A 23,154-nucleotide genomic window follows, 5' to 3' on the forward strand; every position below is an offset into this window, starting at 1 on the left:
TGTATTTTCGTATTTTCTTTCACATTATTGTATGTTTATCTTGGTGAAAAATGATCAATTGAAATAAAAAAAGAGATGTTTAAAAATGTCTTTAATAAAAAATAAACACCAAATTCAGATTCAGAAGGCTGAGCCAAAAGAGGAGTCTTAAGTTTAAAGCTCCTCTCAGAATGGAAAACAATGTTCCTGTGGCCCCAACAGACAACCACAAAGTAACGTCACAAAACACTGGACAGTGTAAAAGCCTTATGATGTGCTTAAAGGGATAAATCAACAGACTATTATGGTGATATTTAGAGGAAGGGAGCAGGTTTAAACAAGATTGGGATGACATAACAATAATTTAATTTGAGAGGCTTATATCAGGCATCATTGCCCAAACGTACAGCAGTGAGAATGGAATTAAACGCATATTAAGACCATTTCATCTTCTGTATCTGCCATTATAGAATATGAATTCTGTGTCATTTGTCATGGGTAGTAGCAAGGTAAATTCAACAAAGCATTAACGGAGGAAAACTACCGGGAGAAAACCCAGTCCCAAGTGGTTTGGAAAATCATAACTGTCATGAAACGTTTTTCGGTGGCTCCTACAATCATCTCGAAAATCTATCCAAACATCAAGGGAGTCTCCAGATTGACATCTGACCAATGGTTCATCTGAAAATACGAGCAGCAATTTAGGAGGCGGTTTTACCAAATACAAAACAACAAGATCCCAAGCACATGTTTAGCTGGCAACACACATCCACCCCTCCGATGTGTCCTCTCTGCTAGCAGACTGCTGTGTGCATGCATACTCATGTGCATCTCCAGCAACCTGTTTTGAGTTCACACCTCACTATTTCCCCATTGAGCTTATTATTATTATTACAGACAGAGGAGTTTGTCACAGATGAATGTTGTGTATTTCACCAAGAATGAGCACAGTGAGACATTAAGTTGTCCTCTGTCCCCACTCAATATCTTTGTAATGCAGCCATAGGTAAAAATTCAAAAATCATATTTGGCAATGGAAATGTTGCTGTGAGAAATGACCACTTCAGGATTTCAGTGTCACCTAAGAAACAAGTTATGAGCAATCTGTCACTCACTTGTGTTTTTTTCCCCCTTCACTCAAATCGTCTACACTGTTAACATGAGGAAGGTCAGACATCCTTGCTAGAGGAAAAGGTGCTATACACCTGTAAAAGCTCATTCACTTACGTGATCTCAAACTGCTTATCTGTCACTTTATGCGGAATTTGAAAAGCAATGGAAGTTTACAATCCTATTTAAGATGATTCCCAAATATTTCCCTCCAAATGTAGATTAATTTCTGTCTCACTAAATAGAATGAATTATGTGTAAAGCTTTGGGGCTTAATGGACAAAGAATGATAATCCTACACTTAAAATAACAGTTTTTCCAGCTGCAGTGTAGATATGAGTGATTAAGTATAATTTTGTGTGACTGAGTGGTAACGCAGGATTCAGGAGCCCTCCAGCACTGACGTCAAGTAAAAGTTTAGGTCATGTAAAGTTTGTGATTGTTGAGTTTTAGATAATCTGCATGCCATACTTAAACAAAACACACAAAGATGCAATACAGGGACCACTGTTTTAAGTGAACTGAACATTTACACAGTTACTACTTCAAATGAGGGGAAAAAACAGATATCCTGTTCCTTATGGAAAATAGAACAGAAGTCTCTGGTAATGGAAGACAAAGACAAGACAGAACTAAATTTACTTAAATATCACAGATTGCAGAATGAATGGAAGAAAATTTCAGCCATGTCTTAGAGGAACAGCAGCTTAAGGGCAGGAGAAGCCAGGTTGTAGGAGATCCTCTCTTCCTCATCGTCTAACCAAAGGCAGCTGGAGTCAAGGTGGGATAACTGGACAAAACGACTGAGAAGTGAGGTATTGGACAGTTTATTCCTAAGCCATCCATCAAAACTGCTTAAAGCTACGTTGCATGGGAGGGGTGTTTATCAAATTACAAGGACTCTCAGAGTATGGAGGTAAAGACAGGGGGCAGACTTGTCCCGCCAGAAAAAGAAGCACCATCAGAGAATATGCAGGCATTACATGTAGTTTTCTGGCTTCCAACAGAAATTTTATTTTGTTCTGCCACATCATCTTTTCAGTCAGATGATATAAAATGCCTAAAATCCTCAGACAAGTTTCTTAACTTCTGATTTGGTGATGTGTGCTGCTGAAACTTTACAGACCAGCAAAATATAATTTTTACCTATGGTAGCCTATCACTGCCATGCAATTCTACAAATTGAATTACTAATGTTCACAATTCTTTGAGAACTTCACAATTTTAAGAAAACACCGCTTTGATGTCATCATAACAAAGTAGCTTTAAGCAGTTTGTTCATCTTTTCACATAAAACCTTTTAATTAGTTAAAAAATAAAGCCACATCATTGCAAAAAAGGACATATTCATTGCTGGATGACCTCTTGACCTGTACAAAAATGCTTTCACTGTAGCTAACAGCTTAAGAATTCAAAATGACACTTCAAAAAGGAAAGAACAAATAAATCATACTAAATTTCTAAAACGACACATGGTGTTGTAGCCTCAATTTTCTCATTTAACTCTGGACTAAAAAAGAATTTGTTGTGTTACGTGCAGAAAAATTACTTTTCTCTATATGTTTGTGTTGCCTTCGTGTCAGTGTGTGTTTGGGGGTCAGTTTCCATCCGTCCCTGTCTATGCTTGATTGTGTGTCTGATAGTAAGTGTGTATGCTTGTGTTGACTTTGATATTTTCTTAGCCAGTTTCGTTCATTTCTTAAACTTTCGAGTCTCTTCATAAATGCAGCAGTTTTGACACTCTGTGCAAGCAGTCCTCCGCACAGGGCTATTCTGCTGCCCAGAGGGTACAAAAAAAGATGTTTGTAAAATGTCTCTCCTTTTTGGTGTTTTTTTTGTTTTGTTTTTGTGGTTGTTTTTTGTTTTTTTTGGTCTTTCGTCTTCTTTTTTTAGAAAAAAAACCCTCAGTTCTTGTCTTTAACATCTGTGTTTGTCCATGTAGGGTTGAGAGCCTTTCAGCACTTAGCTTCAGGTAGCCCATGTCATTGTCCCAGAGAGAAACACTCGCCAGGACCCAGTGGACCTCCACAGGATTCACACTGGAAAATACAGAAGTCATATCACATAAGTACAAACACAGAGAGAGAGAGAGAGAGAGAGAGAGAGAGAGAGAGAGAGAGAGAGAGAGAGAGAGAGACAAGACACACTTGCATACCCCTCTATAGGTCTGACACATTCGCATTTCAAACATTTCTCACCTGCTAACTAAGGAGACAGCTCTATTATTACAGCATAGAATGTTTCCCCTACAGTGTATCAGCGACTGACTCACCTCCTCCTCATTTGCTGTGCTGGTAGGAGTAGGTGGTGTGTTCTGTCGGGGTCTCTATGGCGACCTGCTGTTGTGGAACGTTGTTTTCCTGCGGGAGATAGAAGCAAGTGTTACCCCAGGAATAAGCATCTGCTCCCCAACACTCTCCCCACTGTTTCTTTCCGTCGTTTCTCACCTCTACTGAGACGCTGGAGGGAGGCACTTGAGTGTACTGGGGGATGTAGGTCCCTTGCATAGCTGTGTTGGCAGACATATACTGGAAGAGGGAGAGAGAGAGAGAGAGGGAGAGAGAGGTAGGGAGAGAGGGAGGGAAGGAGGGAGGGAGGAAGAGATCCAAGAGGGAACAGGTTACAAAACTGGACCGACTGCACATGGGATTTCATTAGCGTTCTCACCACGAAAACCTCCGCTCAGACTGGAGACATAACATATGCCTGGTGTGTCTGATGAGAAACAGACGGCGTGTTGCTGCCAGCTCTGCTGTGAGCTGGAGGTATCTGCTGCTTCTACTCAGCCTCTCCTGGGGCTTCAGGCTTATATGGAGCTGATAGGAAGCAACAAAGGCCACTAAAAGGAGCATTATGACACTCAGCTCTGTGTCCTCTTTCATGTCAGCCAGATACGTCTGATCCGCCTCCTGGAGTAGACTACTACTCCACTCAGTTGGGGTACAGCCCAATTCTTATCTCTGCTCACCAAGCCAAAAAGGGTAGCATGGTAAAATTAGCGGCAGAGGGTGAGATGAATTTATAGCCAAATATTACAAGAAAAGGGAACTGTTGGTATCCCTAAATCTGTATTATCTTGTATATCCTGTGTTAGAAAACATCACAACTACTTCATGAACAATGAGACCGTTGGCCTGCCAGAGCTGAGGTATCTGCTGTGCCACCTCCTTCGCAGGACGGACTCACCGTGCCGGCGCTGCCCATAGATAGGTGGCTGAGCTGCTGTGCGAGGGGGCCCATCATGGAGTTAGGCTGGATGGACATGGGGTGCTCCATGGTATGTGTCAGGTGTCCCTATACACACACACACACACACACACACACACACACACAGATGGATAATGATCAGACAAATACTTACAGATATGTTCTATCTGTGTCCCTGTCACTCTCACTCAGGCACACAGATAGATAGTAACTTCTCTTTTGCTCTCTCTCTCTTTCTCTCTCTCTCTCTCTATATATATATACAGTATATATCTTACACACACACACACACACACACACTCACACACACACACACACACAGACAAACCCACTCTGCTCCCTCTCTCTGTCTCTTTCCCTTGCTCGTTCTGTGTCTCACTAGACACAAACAGACCCCCAGTGACTCTCTAGCAGATGGCTGAGTGCTTACATTGGGCTGCATGAGGTATGACTGAGGATGGATCCAGGATGGACTGTGTACCTGAAGCAGAGAGGGAAACGGTTACACACATGACAAAACAGTCTGAAGCTTTTCCTGTTTCAAGCAAAAAAGTGTGTGTGCTGAACAGAAAATGTTTTGAGTGTCAACTAAATACTAATAATAATGATTTTCACGTACTAAAACACTGAATGGTCATTCACCTCAAAATGGGAAGACTAAAATGGGAATATTAAATAATTACAGAGCAATACTTGGTCCAGGGTCTCTGGTAAGTTACATAGTTTGCCAGCCAGGTTATACTAAACAGAACATACAGTACCTCTGTGCCTGTGAGAGAAAAGGTCTTTGGAGGCTTGAGCTCCAGTAAAAGCTGCAGTCACCTGATAGGTGGATAGAGGAGAATGCATGTATGGTGAGATGGAAGTCTGAGCAATCATTCGGTTGGGCGCCATGCTGTAGGGAGATGTGTAGAACCTACAACCCAATATAAGGTAGATGTCATTACATCGCTCTCCCCCTCCAAATACACCACAAGGTCAGGAGGCCTGCCATATGGAAGAGTAAACACAACTTTCACTTGCGAGGTGAAACATACCCATTCTGTAAGGCTGGGGTGGGGTCATAGGTCAGCGTCATTCCTCCCTGTGACAGGAACAAAACATAATGTTTACTTTACACTCTCACCTCTGACACTTAGCTCATTTAGATCTGTGACATTTTCATCATCTGACCTCTTACAAAGGTCACGACTTGCTCATGTGAATAACACAGTACACACCTGCAATCAGATGGTAATCAGGAGCTTAACAATTCACACAAGCGAAGGTCGCGCAGTGCTGGTACCGAAATGCTGGGACAAACTTCAGTTCTATTGTTTTCTTAAGGTCAATTCTGTCGGTTGAAACTTTATTGCATGGTGCGACAAACCCAAACTCACCGTCTCCCCTTCCCTCGTCCAGGGCCGTCCATTCTGCTGGTACCTCCCCTGGCTCTGTCGCTTCTTCTGTCCTCCGTCCGCGAACTTACACAGCAGGGGCTCCGTAGGCACTGGGGATGGTGGGGGAAGGAGCAGAGAGCCGATGTGAATGTCAATAAGAGGGGGGGGGGGGGGGGGTCTCTCATAAAGGCATTAAAACAGAAAAAAAGAAATATGATGTACCTGGTACGCCAGGAGGAGTCTTTATATATTTGCCATTAAAATGTTGAATGATGGTCTCACATTTCTCTGTTGACTCCATCCTATTAAGCAGACCATAAAATGCACAGTAAAATGAGGCACAGTAATGGCACACTGATTATTTTCGTGGCAGCTTGTGTCGTAAAAAGTTTCGTCTCGCCAAGTCCTGATCATTTTACGTTGTGTCTGTGATAATAGATGTATGCATTAATAGGAACAGAGTATGGAAATAAAATATACTCTCAAAAGTGAATAAGAAGGAGGTCTGGCAACTCGTTTCAATAAAGAGCAGTCACCATTAAAGGGGATCAATTATCTGCTGTTACTAAGCTCTGTATAGCATACCAATTTCAACTAGATGTGCAAGATCAGAATTTGTAATAACATCAGGTATTTCGCTACAAAGACACCATTGACTCCAGAAATGACATGAACATTATGTGTAATCATCTCAAGATATCTGATATCTGTGTATGCACATTCCGCTCCTGGTTGAAGGTAGTGTGAGGTAAGTGTGCAGGCATGACCATGCTGTTCTGTGATCTATGCAGTGCAGGTGTTGTGTGCTGTGGCTGCCACCAGGGGGCCAAAGGGGGGCTCTGCGAATTACCTGGCAAAGCCGACGCCACGGCTGGTACCGCTGGCATCTCGGAGGATGCGGGTGGAGATGACCTGGCTGAAGGGCTTCAGCATGCTCTCCAGCTCCTGCTCATCCATAGACATGGGCAGGTTGGAGATGTACAGGTTGGTGGGATCCTGCTCCTGTTGCTGAGGATGGAAAGACCCTTTAGAAGGCTGTCATGAGTGGAAGCCTGTTTTTGAAACTACAGTTACACTCTATTGGAAGATTTAAATTGTGAGGCATACTATTTTTTGAGTTGGAAATACTATTAGGAACGAGACAGACGACTCATAGTGTGTCAGGGCACTCTGTCAATCCAACAGGACATTTGTTCCCTCCGTGGGCTATAGGGTGTACTTGCCTGAGGATGTATGCTAGACATTTTAAAAATTGAACGTTTGCTTCCATAAACTTGAGTGTGAGATGTTTTCCCAGATCTGCAGTTTGACAAAGTGCAAGCAAAATTCCAGCGACAAGGGCGCAGGGTGTTGAGCTGAAAACGCTGCTTGAGTTATTCGAGTCTGGAGATACGAAAGCCATAAAAGAAGAACATTCCACAGTCTGGAAAAAAATTACAGTCAGCCCCCTCCATATGGAGCTGTACAAACTATAGAATGTGGGGCCGGTGCGCAGCGGTGGGTGTCCTCAGACAGAAATATGAGCTATTGAAAGGGCTGCAGTCAAAACAGTGGTGCAGAGATGGCATCGGGAACAGAGCGGTTTGAATGAGGTTGATAGAAAGTCAGACAGGACAAGAGAGAAGGGAGGGAGGAAGAGAGAGAGAGAGAGGGAGGGAGGGAGGGAGCGGGGGAGAGAACAAGGAAGAGGGGGGAGGAGACTGAAATAAGAGTAGAGTTTTAGGAAAGGAGGAAGGGAGGGGGGGGGGGGGATCAGCTGAGCCAAAGAAAAAGGGAGAGAGGGCAAGAGACTGACTGCGGATGGAGAGGGTGTGGGGGTGGGGGCGGTAGGAGGAATGCACTGGAGATGTAGGGAGAGATAGGCTGGCTGTACTCAGCCTGAACCCTCTCTCCGGGGAGCCCCGTCCTCTTTCTCCCAAAAAATGGTGGTGGGAGCCGGGGGTGGAGGGGAACGACGATTACACAAGCCCCTTGACTCGGAGAGAAGACAGGGCCTTTGTGTGAGGCTGTGTGTGTGTATGAGGATCGAGGAGGCTCCTACGCCAAAGGACATGATAACAGCACACCACTCCCAGCTTCCATAAAGCCCTGCTCCTAATCGCTTCCTTGCTTTTCCGCTTAAGAAGTTTCACTTTGCGCCGTCGTTCTAAACTTTGCCTACTGGCATTTGAACTAAAAGTTCTCAGTCAGACTCAGACAGATGTTCCTGTTGTTGTTAAGTCAAGTTGTTGAATTGCTTTCAAACTTTGTCTTGAGTTATAGATTATTTTTTTAAGTGTTTGTATTGGGCTGGTAATAAGTGCTTCTTTTCAGATCACAGCACATGCACAGTATAGCGTGTATACACCAACTGCTCACAAACATACATTCATGCACACGTACACATGCACTCCTGTGCCCACACACACACATACAGGAGATCACAAAAAATACTTTGCACCCTTTTCCATGACCTCAATTTCACACGCCGAGACGAGACCAGCGCTACCCTACAGTGGAATCCTTCTGGAAGATAACATGATTTACATAGGAATTAAAACGGAGATGGCTCATCCTCTTCTTGCCCTGCAATTATTAGACACACTGATTCAATTCGGTTGCTTATCGTCTGAGTGAGCACTTGAGCCATTTCTGTGTGTCACTCGCATAAACAAATTAGCAAGCGGTGGCAGAGATAGCCGAGAGATAGCAAACCCCGTGATTCGTCCCGCTTCTGCTTTGCATATTCATGACTTCGGTGTGCAGATGAGATTAAAAAGCTGTAAATGTATTACAAACTCATCTCCATCTAATGAATTATGCACGAGCCCTACTGTGGTGACCTGCCCGTGAAGTTGATGATTTTCACACATCTCATCACTCCCCTCACAACGACTTGCTCGCACTTGAGATGGAGGGAAGAGGGGGAGGAGTGGAGACGAGAAAACGAAAAAAGAAAAAAAAAGGAACACTTCTCTGGAAAACTGACTCATTTCGAGCGGAGTTAGGAGAGGCGACACTGCTGGTAAATGCCTCAATGAGCCCGGCTCCCAAAATAAGAGAGCGACATGACGTGTTCACGAGTCCAGGACGGGCCGACCGGCCCCGGCAACAGCAGAAGGAGCAAGCAGCAAGTCGGCCCCTGAACCCTCCCTCCCTCCCTCCCTTCCCTGCTCCTCGGGCCCGGCAGCTTTCAGCGACTATAAACTCCTGTTTAGTTAGCATGAGTGATGGGGCAGGGCGGTGTGGTTGCCCAGTGCGGTTTGACTGCTTGCCTAACGGGCCACTGGCTCTGTGGTGGGCCCAGGCGGCTGGGCTGCTTCAGTGCTGCTCAGACAGTGACTCAGCCAGGGCAGCGACGGGAGCGGGGGGGGGGGGGGTGGGTGGGCAGCGAGGACGAGGAGGAGGGAGGTGTGGAGGGAGGGGAGGAGGACAGACTGGCTCTTTGTGCTGGGAGACTGCTGCTGCTGCTGCCAGGGCAGACCCAGGGCCTGGTGGTGGAGGGGGGCCCACGGCAGAAAGCAGAGGGCCACTTGTCCCTCACCCCCGCATGCTGCCCCTATGTCTGCTGAGGGCAGGCCTCTGCAGCGGGTGGCATTCACTCGCACACGGATGAGTTTAATGGGGCTGACAGGCGTCTCTTTTACAGGCAACACAAAAGAATCCCGTTGACAAATAACATCAACAACACACAACAACAAAGTTAATGACTGCTGGGCCGGTGGTCCATAAAGTATGAATTTGTGGGGGAGAGTGTTCGTGTTTGTGTGTGTGGGTGAGAGAGAGAGAGAGAGAGAAAGAGAGAGAGAGAGAGAGAGATCGTCCCTTTGAAGTTGTGTCACTGGATGACTACAACAGAATGGCATCTGTCTTTTCCAGTGTTACGCAATACCATTAAACGACCAGGTGTGCACACCAGATACGTGTGTGTGTGTGTGTGTGTGCGTGTGTGTGTGTGTGTGTGTGTGTGCGTGTGTGTGTGAGTGCATGTGTGTGTGTGCGTATGTGTTTGTGTGTGTACGCACACACATGCGGATGACCTCCTCTTACCTTGGCCATCTGAGCCTGGACCCCACTAGCTTTGAGTGCAGTCACTCCTTTCTGTGCCGCTGCTGGACTGTCAAAATCCACAAAGCCATAACCTGCACACGGTCAGACACACACACAGACATAGATGGCACTGTGAATAACCTGCACACAGTCAGACACACACACAGAGATGGCACTGTGAATAACCTGCACACAGTCAGACACACACACACACATAGATGGCACTGTGAATAACCTGCACACAGACCCACGGCTTAGCTAGGGCTTGGTGCACGGCCACAACTCACTCCCCTACACTGTAACATAAGGCGGGAGCTTTTTTTGAGGAACCTAGAGAACAAAGTGGTGCGTGTGTGCGGACCCCAGAGACAACACACATGAGACTGGGGCTGTTCAGGGGAGCAAATTAACGGCAACAAGAAGCCATGCTGTTCGACAGATGTGGAGTTACGCAAGGGCCAGCGGTTACATCACATACAGTACAAACCTGCCGGAGATAAACACAGTTCTGTCCCCGGGTGTGTCGGTGTGGGAGGGAAAGGATGAGGCGGCAGGATGCAGAGGCTACCTGCACCAAGAGCTCCAAACCACATGAAGGACTCTCACCTTTACACTTGTTGGTGGTCTTGTCCATAATGGCCTTTGTTGACACAATCTTGCCATACCTTCAAAAAATACAAAAAAAAATATATATATATTGAATTTCTCCAATTTGTATACAATTTTACAATTCTTTCTGATACATTAATAAAAGCATATATACTTTCTACAAATGTTTTATATATGGCTAATACGGCAACTGTTCTATATAGTGTAAGTTCAAGTTAATGTAACAGTTACACAGCGTATAGTAAAAGGCTTGTTTCCTGAAAGAGAGTACATATCACTATGCAAGATTAACCGCTCCTCTAACTGCTAATTCCCTTAGAGTGATTTTGTGAAGTAATCCCTGTGAATCAAAGTGAGGTAATAGCAAGAGTACTGTTTCATGACTAACTGTCACGCTATCTAGAACACATCATTGATGACTACGTAGATATTACTGGTAGAGCTATCTGGGCCACTCTCTACCACCATCACCATCACCCCACCCCAAACACACACACACACACACACACACACACACAAACACACATACACTGAACACTCTGATGATAACACATGACAAGAAAAAAAATCCTAGTGAAACCCCTAGTGAAACCACAACCTCCTGCACTGTTAGTATCTGTTAGACGTCATAAAGGGGTCACTGAGATAAGGTCACGCTAGGGTAAAGTGTATTTGAAATCACAGATGTTCCTCTGTGTTTTCCAGCCGCACTCACATCTGAATGGGGTGCAGTGCAATGATGAGAGACGCATTAATATGCCAGGGTGAATATTTTTAGGCATGCAATGAATCATCCACACTATATGGATCTGTGCTTGAGATCTATAGTGCCTACTCTCCCTCTCTCTCTCTCTCTCTCTCTCTCTCTCTTTCTCTCCCTCTCTCTCTCATGCACACACACTCTCTGCATGCATTTACAATGTATCATTCTCCTCTCCTGCCCTGTGCAGTGTTGGCTGGGAGCCACACTGCTAACAGCCAGATCTTTTTTTTTCTAACAGGGTTCCTCTGGGTCCTACTGCCCCCATCTCTCCCCCATCAACACTGGCCGCTACCATAAACACAACATGAGCTGGCTTGAATGCTATGCTAATACGCTGCAGAGCAGAGGCAGCCTCACAGGTACCTCGGGGGCCCTAGTTATTTTCACTGAATCTTTGGCGTGTTACCGAAAAGTGCACTGAAACACTTGGTGTGCATGCATGTTTGTGTTTGTGTGTGTGTGTGTGTGTGTGTGTGTGTGTGTGTGTATGTGTGTGTGTGTGTGTGCGCGTGTGCACAAGTGTGTGTGTGTGTGTGTGTGTGTGTGTGTGTGTGTGTGTGTGTGTGTGTGTGTGTGTATGTGTGTGTGTGTGTGTGCGCGTGTGCACGTGTGTGTGTGTGTGTGTGTGTGTGTGTGTGTGTGTGAGTGTGTGTGTGTGTGTGTGTGTGTGCGCGCGTGTGTGCGTGTGTGCACGAGTGTGTGTGTGTGTGTGTGTGTTGCGTGTGTGTGTTCTCACGTGCAAGACCCACTGATTGTAATAATAGGTGAGAGGTGTCTATGACCGACCCAGACAACAGAGAGTATTGCACCAGACAAACAAATGCAAACAACTGCCAAGCAGCTCCTCCACTGCGATGCCAAAGTCCCAGGAACGCCCTCTCCATAGCTATTTCTCTGTGTTGCCCTCTAATCATTCCCCTCAGTGCAACAGCCACAGAGCACACATTCAAAACACGCCGCTCTCCAGTCCTTGATTAAATTCTTGAATTATAACAAGAAATTAATAGAACTTAATGACCTGACAAGAACCGCTATATTGAATTGGATGTTATTCATCAGACACAAATGAGAAAATGTGCAATTAGGTGTGTGTGGGAAGGCGAACGGCAAAGTTGAAATTGGAAGAATAGACGCAGATGATTAATCCTTCTGTTTGGAAGTCTATACAGGAGTTCTGGGACTAAACTCACTTTCTAGGAGTAAACCTAAATGCTGCCATTATTAATGAACCCTCATTGTTACACTCTTGTCTGTAAGAATGTACACTAATCCGTGCAATGAAAGCATGATAAGGAGCTAGTTTTAAATCTGAACGATGGTCATGTTTAAGGACAAACATCCACTATATGCACATTTAACACTGAAAGACGTCATTTCATTACATACCAACCTTATAACCTAATACTGTGTAAATAAATGAATTAATCCCTTTATGAGGCCCAGCAATATAGAGAACAATAGCCTTGTAGCATGACTAGTCTGTGGTAAATATAGGCTTGGTCCAGTGCATTTTGCTCAGAGATATGTTAGCTGGTGGTGATGTGCAGCCTTTCTGTTCGCTGCACTAGGGGGCCAGGATAGAGGCAGCCGTGTGTGAACAAAGTGTCATGGTCAACCAACCACCCAGGGAGAGGCCGGGGGGGGCAGAACGTGGAAATACCCTGACCTTTGTGCCTGTGTGGAGTAACTGGCAGTCACAGTGGTGGGCGGCAGAGAGAGAAGGGGAGGGGAGGGGAGGGAGGGAGGGAGGGAGGGGGCGGGTTAGGAGTACCACAGCCATCTGACAAGCGTGTTTTCAGTGTTGGGTTTTTACTCATGATTCATACTACTAGACTGTAAAAATACCTGGTGTCTTATAAAATAAACATCTCAACTTTCTCACATCTGGCCATCCTGGTTTTTAGCACGTATGTGTTTTTAGAAACACCATACACAATCACCCCATTTGGCCTGATTGGTGCTCTGTTGTGCAATAAAACTAGTTGTAATTGCCTTGGTAAGTAACGCCACAACGTCTCGATGTATGAGGCACCTGATGTAATGGCTTGCCTACGTCTCCATTTCCCGCCCACTCTCCATCCCGTTGCCTTTGTTTGTCTTTCCCTTTCCCCTTGGGATTGTAGTTTCCTGTAGGGCTGGGCTGCCTCATGTGAGCCATGCCTTCCAGACAGCTGTGAAAGAGAAGGCCCCTTTTTCATTCTCCACCTCTTTTTGCCCTTTCCCTCTCTTTTTTGCACCTCTCTCTTTTAGATTGAAACTACTTGGAGCCAAGTCTATGTTCCACTTGGAGCTGAGTCTATGTTCCACTTGGAGCCTAGTCTATGTTCCATTGTTAGCTTCAAAGATTAGAGAGTACTGGGAAGCAGTGCAAGACGGTCATTGCAGGGCAATTGTCTAAAGCTAGTGAGCTAATTAGCTAACAGCCAAGACATCTTGGAAACCTTGGGCATCCCAACAACACAGTCAGCATGGATAAACTTAGCCAACGAAGATTAATCACTTCTTTTGGTGACACATTTGGCAACAGATTTAGCAATTAGCAATAGCTAAAAATAGATTTTCACACAGTTCTTTGACCTGGAGCACAAAACCACACAGTGAATGGTCTGGCAGATACTGGGAACACTGTGTATGTTTATCTCTGCTTCACACGGCCATATACCACCAAAATGAAAGACGATGTTGAAAAAACTAGCTACCTTTTAACTGAAACTGACCACGGAACTACACCGCCAGGGCAGCAAATGGGAATGGCAGGTGTGTTTATCTGTCCTTCACATGACCAAATACCATCAAAATGAATTCAAGATTATACCAAAACTAGTTGCCCATAAAAACATACCTTAAAATGTGGCAAATGTTTTTGCTTTAATTGAAAATGTTAACTCTTACGAAAAAATTCCTCTGGAGGAATATTTTGGTGTTGCTGTCAATATGCCTTTAACGCTCTGCGAGTGTTATGGGAGGGCAAATAACCTGAATGAGCAGCAAAAACAATGTCATCTGTTTTTGTGTGAAAATTCTGACAGTTGCTGAGTGTGTAAAGCATTCTGGTCTTTCTTCAGAAACTAATTTTAATAATCTCACTCAAGAGTAAAAGAAGCTACAGTCTTACTATTGGTGAAATGTCTGCAAACACAAACAAAGGGAACCAATGATGAAATCCGACAGAATTATAATGCCTGCCTGAATGACCTCATTGGTTGTGCGTGTAGTTCGTGGCAGCACATGTGAGCTCAGACTCATCCTGATAGGTCAAGGATTAGTTTCATGTTTTCAACCCCCACTGAAATAGTGATTTCTTATAGTAATTCTGCATCCATATAAAGTCACAACTGTATCCCAAGGTTTAGCAGTGGGAAGGTTACCCATCTGTTTTAACTTCTCTTTGGAAGTGAACATGGCTATTTTATATTCACTGCCAAATCTGCCAGGGTGATTGTCATGCTTAGACATTACTGTAAAAGTCTGGCCTGTGAAAAGCCAAGAAGCTGTCTGCGAGACCATCCCTCTGTATAGCAATTGCCTGCAGTCTCTTACTTGAAAGCTACCAATGGATGACACACACTGTGCATAAATGCAGTGTTATACCATCTGCTGGAGGTCTAGAACAAGTTGTAACCACACAAGACAGCCTTCAACAACAACAGCCCACGCTTTTTGTACAGGATGCGTTTACAGGATTGTTTCAGGCAAGCTGTTCATACAGCAGCACAAGTGTTTTTACCATCAAGCAATGGTAAGGTCACCTGAGGTTCCTTCCTCCTACTCTATAATATCCTTCAGTGCTGGTATGACTTGAGCTGCTTATCCCTTCTAGCAACAAGTGATGCGTCTAAGCTAAATGAGACTCACGGTTGACAGAGTTTGACAAGATCCTGGTCTGTTGTCCCAGGGTGAAGGCCGCGGATGTAGAGGTTGGTTTTGCTCAGCTGGTCAGCGAAGCTGCTGCACCCATTACTGCTGCTACTGCTGGTGGTGGTGGCGGTGGTGCTGGGACTGGGTGGCGCCATCTGTTGATTGGAGGACACATACGTCGGCTGCAAAGAAAAAACAAAGAAGTGAAACACTTGAAGGTGCAATCTTTGGGAATTTCAGACCATTGCAACAGTATTTGCTTGTGCTATACATATATTTCAGTTGTTCCAATTTAGCCAACACATTTTGACCAAATAAGATACGATCAGTTGTGTTTATATAGAATAACAAATAACTGCTCTTTCCTGAAATGTCACACTGCTGTAAGCATCTGCCTGAAGTGCAGCAGAACAACATGAGACACGCTGCGCTGAAAACAAAAGGAACTTGTCCGTCATCAACAACTGACTTGCTCATCGTCATCAGCATTTCTTTTCACAGAAAATCTGGCTAAAGTGCGCCTTTAAGAATCCAAAATCCACACACTCACTTCCACCCACTGTCCCAGAGGATGCACATGTCAGATAAATACATATAAATGACATCATCCCAGAGAATAAATGAACACTGAAAAGATGGTTTGTACAACTACTGACCTCTTCCTGGAGCATTACTTTCCCTAAGGTTGCATGGTAAGTTACTAAATACATGTATTTGTTTGTTCTTGTCTTGCATTGCTTGAGAAAAAGCCAGCAAGGGTAAATGTGTCAAGGTAATATTGAATAATTAAACATACAATTAATGATGTACTCTTACAGCACCAGGTATTAAATGAAATGTGATATTATGATGCAAAACAGCCTTTATTGCCCACAGTCTTCTCTCATGGCCAGGCCTGACTAAATGTTTTTAGAATTTGTTTTTAATCTTAAGGCTGAGGGAAGTCTAGCCTATGTCTAACCAACCCACACAGATTTGAATGAAAGTCATTTCAATCCAGATAGGACAAGCAGCATTCATTCTGAGACAGCAGCCAAAATGAACGCACCCCTTCTGTCAAGAAATGAAAAATCACTCTGACTTTTAATGAAAACCCTTTTAATTGTCCACATCTGCGGCACTGATGAGGCCCTTGTGCTTCAGCAGCTCTCTCTCTCTCTCTCTCTCTCTCTCTCTCTCTGTCGGTCTCCCACTCTGTCTATCTCTCTCTCTCTCTATCTCGCACGCTCTCTCTCTCTCTCGGTCTCCCACTCTGTCTCTCTCTCTCTCTCTCTCTGTCGGTCTGTCTGTCGGTCTCTCTCTCTCTCTCTCTGTCGGTCTGTCTGTCGGTCTCTCTCTCTGTGTCTGTCGCTCTCTCTCTCTGTCTGTCTCTCACTCTGTTTGTGTGTCTTTTCTCTCTCTCTCTCTATCTCTCTCTCTCTCTCTCTCTCTCTCTCTCTCTCTCTCTCTCTCTCCAAAGGGTCAGCTTGGTTTTCTAATTAACTCCTCATCAGTCTGAGGAGCAGGGAGGGATGAAGTTTTTCATAAGAGAAGCCCATGAAATCAAACCACAGTGCCAGTCAGTGGGCCAATTTGATGGGTGCTACAAGGTCACTGCCGGGCCTCTGTGACACATTTTTCCAGTTTTGTTATGGAAGGGACTTATAATGGGCAATTGTACTTGGCTATGAGATATTACTAACACTTTCTTGATTTCACTTTTTTTTAACTGCATAGCTCTATTCCCTACAGATTTTTATGGCAGAAAGGAGAAGGGGGCAAAGTGGAAAGAGATGGGATGTGCTTGAGAGGGGGGGGGGGGGGGGGGGATGGACACTACAACAGGGCAACTGTTGAGCAGATTGAGAGAGTGGAGGGGAGCTGGACGGGGAGAGGAGAGTTAGTCACTGCCATCACTTCTGTAGCAAAGCAGCAATCGTTTGTCTTCAGGCTGCTTTCACTGCAACATCCCATCAATCAATCTGGCTTCAAACATCTTCATTCATGACTATCTCTAGTCGCCAAGCTTTCCAGGAGCAGATCTGAATCAGTGTTGTCACGTCTACGTCGTAACATCATAATACATTCTAGACTCGACATTACCAAGTAATCCCTCTTTGTCTCTCCCTTTCTAGACTGATGGACGCGTTCAAGAAAATGTGTTCTGTTTGTTTTGCTGAGTCACCGTGTGGCCTCTGTTTTCCCTACTCCCACAGCGAGCAAAGCACCTGCAGCAGTGCTCCTGGAGACGAGTATCTCCTCAGGAGCCCAAGGACTGTCTAATTGGGGCCTGAGCTTGTTAGCAGAAGGCGCTAATCCTTCTCATGTGCTCACCAGTCAGATGGCACTGTCTCATTAAAGCTGCTGTGCTTGGCTTGCTTTGGGGAAAAAATCAAGGCCTGCAGATCCCATCCACGCTGACTGCATCCGCCCCAATGCCCTAATGCTCAACGCCCTGGGTGCTGTTGCACCGTGATATACGGGGGCACGCTGGGTCCAAGAAATAACAAATGAGTTACGCCAAGTATGTTGTGAAGAGGAATCTCTCGGCACAGTTTAGCTGTAGCTCTAAAACACTGTGATTGATTCTCTGACTTCAGATCCCTGACCAGCGCAGCGTTCTTCCTCCTCTCGCTGTTGAACATGATCACATTCCTCTCTTTATTTTTCACAGATGCAGCGTCGGGGCAACACGCCGCTCTGCTTTTGAGATATCATTTTCGTGTTGTGCCATAAAATGATGGTCAACACAAAGGCGTCCGATTTTTCTGCCTGCCCTGCTGGTTCTCTCGGGTTTCTCATGCAGCGGTGGCGGCGGCCGCTTGCACTTCTTCAACCCCTCTGCCCGTGAGAGCACAGAGTTCGAAGTGGACGCATTCCTCACGGTCCTGGACAACACTAACAAAGATTCATGTCAGCGTCCCCGCAGGAGTGAGTGCCGGTATTTCTGGATGCGGACTGTGCGCTTTGCATTCCTGCAAGCTCGTCTGGTTCCTATTTGGGCGCCATTACACGCCGAGCCCGGTCACGCTCTCTATGACCGACCGACCGCAGCACAAAGCTGGGTCAACAAATCAATAGCACCAAAAAAAAACATAGAGCATCTTCGGGCACGTCATCCGCTATCGCTGACTTCCTGATCAGACTGTTGAGGCTCAGTTCCTGCTGAGTTGTGTTAAATAAATAAATAAATATATCCCCATGGTGGGTTCATCCGGTTGGGATTCTCGGTTAGACCCGTTTGCTTCTATAGAACTGGGAATGTATGGCAGTGTGAGTGCTAGGCCTCCAGATGCAGTCTTAGTTAACGCTGCTAGTATCCAGCTTAGATACACTAAGTCTGACAACATGGAGGGGGGGGTCAATCCTGTGGTCACATTGGATACATCAGAAACAGAGACAAGAGGACAGTGTGCCTGTGCTAATATGTGTGGGTAGATAGATAGACAGATAGATAGATGGATAGATAGATAGATATATAGATAGATATAAATAGATAGATAGATCTTTACAACCATCAATCATGTGTTTAAACAATAACTATCAACAGAGTTTTCATCAACTGGAATGTTCTCACACAGCATTCTATTTCAAGTAGACCTAAGAGTAAGTAATAAATGACAAAGAAACTTTTTTTACCCAAACATCAATCAACAATCTTGATCACAGGAATGTACACCCTGGACTAGTGCTGGATAAAAACAGAGAGTTTAAATATGGGGGAGGGGAGGGTTCTTAATCGAAAGCAGAGGAAAGGGAGAAAAAGGTTTTAATCCTCCTCTGCCCTACACCCTCTTCCTTGAAAGAGAAAAAAAGCATCAGGATTTAGTCTAGTCACGCTTTATAAGATTTCCTTTGTGTGCCTTCAAGTTTTCCCAGTGTCATAAGGTAAGTTTCCTTGATTAAAAAAGGTTTGCAGAAACTCACACCCCCTTGCTTTTTTCCCCTAATGAGCACATTGTTTGAGTCCCGTATTCCAGGAATTCCAGGTCATTAATCTGGGAAATCTGAATCCTTGCCAACTGTGAGAGAGGGAGTGAAGTAATTCAAGGAGTCAGTGTGGGGTGTTTGTAATTTGCCGGTGTAGAATGCTGACATGCTCAAGGCAACCTTCAGTTCTGGAATTCTGATGCCAAATTGCACTGAATGCCTGTGGAATTTGGCAAAGTAATTACCAGATCAAACTTGGTCTCACAGACATCATCAGCTCTGGAAACAAGGTTTACTTCTTTTTTAACCGCCATGGAACTCAGGCATACGATATATGCCTTCAGTGTTTAATACAATTTTCCTAGAATGCGAGGCCATATAACCAAATTGACTGAGGGTTGCATTTTGTTGACGCGCCATTGCCAGTGCCTGCTTTAACCCTTTGCGCTCAAGCTAATTTTAATTCCGCATCTTGCCTCTAATGCAACAAAATGGGCACTGCTTTGTCCGGTAGGGTCATAAATGTACATTCATTGCTGCAAAAAAATGCAAATGATTAACAGCGGATGGAAGTTTGGGTGTAGACTTGCATTTATCTGCCATGGGAAGTTCATGTTCTCTCTTTCCTCCTTTCTCTCTTTCTTTGTTGTTTTATTTGTATTTTTATTTCATGATAAATTCTTTGTAAGTGCTATGTTGATGTATAAATTATGTAAAAATATAGAGAGAGTATGGGTGCAACTTCAGCGGGCTACTGCGTCCCTTCAAACCTCCCTTCGAACCTACACCTTGTCTGAATGAAAATTACGCTTTCTGTAGAGTCTTTAAAGGAGGTTCCCATTTCCATATAAACCAATAGATATTGCATCACTTCGGTTGCAGGCATTCATTGACGATTTAGTTGCGTTGTGCTTCAGCCCCGTTATGACTGCTGCCCTGAAGTGACACTGAATTTTGATGGTCAATTTATCCTGCCTCCGGGGTCATTCACGGCCTTTGAATGGCCAGAAACAACAAGCTCAGAGGTGGGAATATGGTCCTGCAAATAGCCCACAGACAGAAAGATTTACACCCTCTGGTTGACTTAGCCCACAGCCTCTTCCTGTAAACTGTGTCTGGATATTAAAGCTAGGCTATTACGAGCGCTTTTTGTAGTGTTTGATGAAACCGTGTTTACAGCTATCAATCAACTAGATCCTCTGCGGGAAGCAAAAAAACCCAGCCTCTGTGTTTGCCTCATGCTCCGTAATAAGAAAATGGAAAGTCTTACCGGCCCGAATGTAACTAACCAATCAGAATGCTTCCATTACAGGACTCACTGGCATCACTGTCAATCATTCTGACATGCCATTGTACCTTCTAAGTGTGTGCTGGGAGCTTAAAGCTTCAGATGGAGCCTGAATGAAAATGGACACCACAAGTTCTCACTGTTTTAACTACCATGCAAATTTCTGGCAGACTTGTATAGTGATGCTTTCCTGTTGATCGCATAGGTGAAATTCAGCTACATGCATGAGAGGCTGAGGGTAATTTGAAGAGAAGATATTGGGACCATTGACAATACATCTATGTACTTAAATGAAGTGAGATATTTTGGCTCTGAAGGAAATATTTTGGATCTGAAGGGAAGCTGGACACAGCTGCAATAACTGTAACGCACCATACACATTGCACATGATCTAGGACAAAGATGTAAGAAAAATTTCTTTTCACCCAAAGGATTTCCCACTGTGTACATTTTACAATGATTCATGCGCTGAGCACAGGTGGAGCCAGCAATAAATATCAAGGATCAGCCTCTGTTGATATTTTGAATGGATGTTTCATCTGGGTTGTCACATCTCTCTGAACAGTTATAGTGCATCATGCAATTTCAAACTAAACATAGGAAATGTTTTTTAAAAACACTCATATTATTCTATGCCTGTAATAACGTAGTAAAAAAAAACATTTTTTTTAGGATTGTATTGATTAATCCTTCATCACCATTGCATCCACCTTATCCAGGACCAATGTGTTTCAGAGGTGTATGCCAATTTCAGTGATACATTGCCTGTTGATAAATTGTTAACATGGTTTAAACCAATAACAAGATCCTAGGGTTTCGAACTTTTTGTTGTAGCAAAGTAGTATATATGTAAACAACCAAGGAATGGAACATTTTCTTTAAAATGTCAACAACAAACAAACTGCTTCCAAATCTGATTCTCTACTTTTATTGAATTAGGCCGATTTCCGAATAGATGGCCTACATATGCATACTTAAATAGCAGAGGGTCAATAGTTATTTAACCTTTCAAATGGATAGGAAACATTGATCTACGACATTTCCAATGTATGAAAGCGTCCTCACGTTTGAGCATATATATCATGTTTAGACCATCGTGGTTCTTGTAATCTGACTTTATTAAACCTTTCCGTTGCATTATGTTGGCAAGCCACGGTTTCCCGTCATCGTAGTAAGATTTTTAAGGGGTGGGGCAAATGGCTAGGCGTAAAAAACTTCGTTAAAGTTCTTATGTTGACGTTTTTTTTCCGAAAAGGTGAGAACATTTTTGGAGAACAGTAATGAAACTGCCTACTGGACGTATCTGATAAGAAAGAAGAAACCTTTTTCATATGTCAAATTGAAATCAGCCAACTAGCGCTTGCAATAATCCACACACAATTAGCGTCGCAAGTTTAATCCTTTTACACTGACTTTCTCTGTAGCAACGGAGAGGGAAAATCACAAGCTTTAAACCACCATCTGAAAGACGCGAAATACGCACAATGATGTTCATAACATTTCCGCGCACTCTTCACAGAGTTACCAGCAACCGAAAGCCATAGAGATACAGTTGATTTTTCTACGCTCTCCACTTTCAAGGACACTGCAGCTTATAGTCATACAATCATACAGCTTCAACATGTACGGGAATAAACCGAAATAGCGGTTCAAAACGGACAAACAAAATACGTAGCGGTATCGCTTTACCTTTTTACTGGTTCTGCTGGTATAGTCGTTATATGGGTTGATTCCTGTCCTTGGCGGCACAGAGAGCAGCATTTTTACAGCACTATGTCCGGAGCGGCTAGTACAGCCAAGACAGTCAGCTGACGTCAGCTAGGGAAATTCAGCTTGGAATCTGGGGAAGTGGTTTGAGTTGCGCTCTCGTCCCTGTTGTCGTTGTGCGCGTTGGCAGTATAGGCTACGGTGTATATTCACGACATTTGGAAAACATAGCCTACCTCAACATGCATTTAATTTTTGTCAGTGTTTTACATACATTTTGACCTTATGTGATAGAAACGAATGTTACGCGTTAAGATAATTTATCATTTGAGACTTTCGTGAATCTGTTACCGCAGGCTCTGCATGCAGAGACAGTCAAGTCTACTGTAAAAGTGAATCTGCATTTTGCCTTATTTGATTTTTTTTCATTGTTGAGCTTCTGCTTTGACGTAATCAAACCTATTCCCAAGTGAGGTGAAGTGTTTGACAGTTGACATATCCCCCTGCCTCTTTAGTCAGTGGGGCCAGGAGTGACTACAAAAATTAAGCTTTTACTTCTGTTAATCACACACAGAAGCAACTATGTTTGTGATTTAAGCATTCTTGTTGCTGGGCAACTTGAACCCATGGTCCCACTCTTCAGAGCTTGTAATTCCTTGGTGGTATGTCCCCAAGTGACAGAAATGGTACATCACAATCCTCTCACAATTAAGCTTTTGTTCTGAAGGGAAAGATCAGTGTCAATGAATTTATATAATACATGATAAATAAAGATAAATAAGAAAACAGATAGTAAACAACAGCTATAAGAATCCCGAAAGCACCATATGCATGTTACAGTTTAATCAACCCGTCATTCACATTGAAACACGCAAGAATACAATTATTTATGAGAGACAATATGCCCAGATTCTTTTTAATTGTTTTTACATTTAGATCATTTCTGCAAATGTGTGTAATTAAATGTGTCCTCCATGAGGCTGCTTTTGGAGCATGAAGCACATGCAGTCGATAAACTCTTCATCATAATGGACACCCTAGAGATCATAATTGGATATACCATAAGTATTAAGGCAGCACTAGATAATGTTTTGAAACAAGTGCTTCAGAAAGCAATTTTCAGACCGGGCTTACTTTCAGTGTGTGTGGGGGTGGATGGAGTTGAAAAGGTATGTAAATTCACAAGAGGATACACTAAGAAACAGAGATATTACATAAATACTGGGTATAATATTTGCGATTGTGTTTCCCTGTGTAAAACATTACCTTATCCATTTATGTGCCTAAACAGCTAGTATAGCAAAAATGGTTAATAC

The 23,154-nt window shown here is 43.9% G+C and overlaps 1 protein-coding gene across 3 annotated transcripts; it reads right to left on the reverse strand.

Moving 5' to 3' along the window:
• Positions 1-1,650: 1,650 nt before the first annotated feature.
• rbms2b (RNA binding motif, single stranded interacting protein 2b) lies at positions 1,651-21,941 on the reverse strand. 3 transcript variants are annotated; one of them, XM_080831895.1, is made up of 14 exons: positions 21,821-21,941; positions 14,932-15,116; positions 10,311-10,369; positions 9,705-9,796; positions 6,526-6,683; positions 5,898-5,977; positions 5,676-5,785; positions 5,334-5,380; positions 5,119-5,212; positions 4,727-4,777; positions 4,276-4,383; positions 3,537-3,617; positions 3,362-3,449; positions 1,651-3,128 (listed from the first exon to the last, which is right to left on the reverse strand). In XM_080831895.1, exons 1-13 carry the CDS (start codon positions 21,890-21,892, stop codon positions 3,369-3,371), a joined length of 1,218 nt encoding a protein of 405 aa, XP_080688021.1. In that variant the 5' UTR covers positions 21,893-21,941; the 3' UTR covers positions 1,651-3,128; positions 3,362-3,368. The 3 variants fall into 3 exon arrangements, with proteins under 3 accessions (XP_080688021.1, XP_080688020.1, XP_080688019.1); XM_080831894.1 differs by having other exon boundaries at positions 6,526-6,677; positions 21,821-21,916; XM_080831893.1 differs by having other exon boundaries at positions 3,362-3,617; positions 21,821-21,916.
• Positions 21,942-23,154: the final 1,213 nt, after the last annotated feature.

Source organism: Sprattus sprattus (genome assembly GCF_963457725.1).
Source record: "Sprattus sprattus genome assembly, chromosome: 2".
Taxonomy (NCBI): Eukaryota; Metazoa; Chordata; class Actinopteri; order Clupeiformes; family Clupeidae; genus Sprattus; species Sprattus sprattus.

Bases quoted from the DNA above. Each gene is read 5' to 3' on its own strand.
- rbms2b (XM_080831893.1), bottom strand. From the start codon at position 21,892: ATGCTGCTCTCTGTGCCGCCAAGGACAGGAATCAACCCATATAACGAC. The intron at 15,117-21,820 runs GTAAAGCGATAC...TTTTCTTTGCAG, and splicing joins CCAGCAGAACCAGTAAAAAG to CCGACGTATGTGTCCTCCAA. The intron at 10,370-14,931 runs GTGAGTCTCATT...TATTTTTTGAAG, and splicing joins CTTGTCAAACTCTGTCAACC to GTATGGCAAGATTGTGTCAA.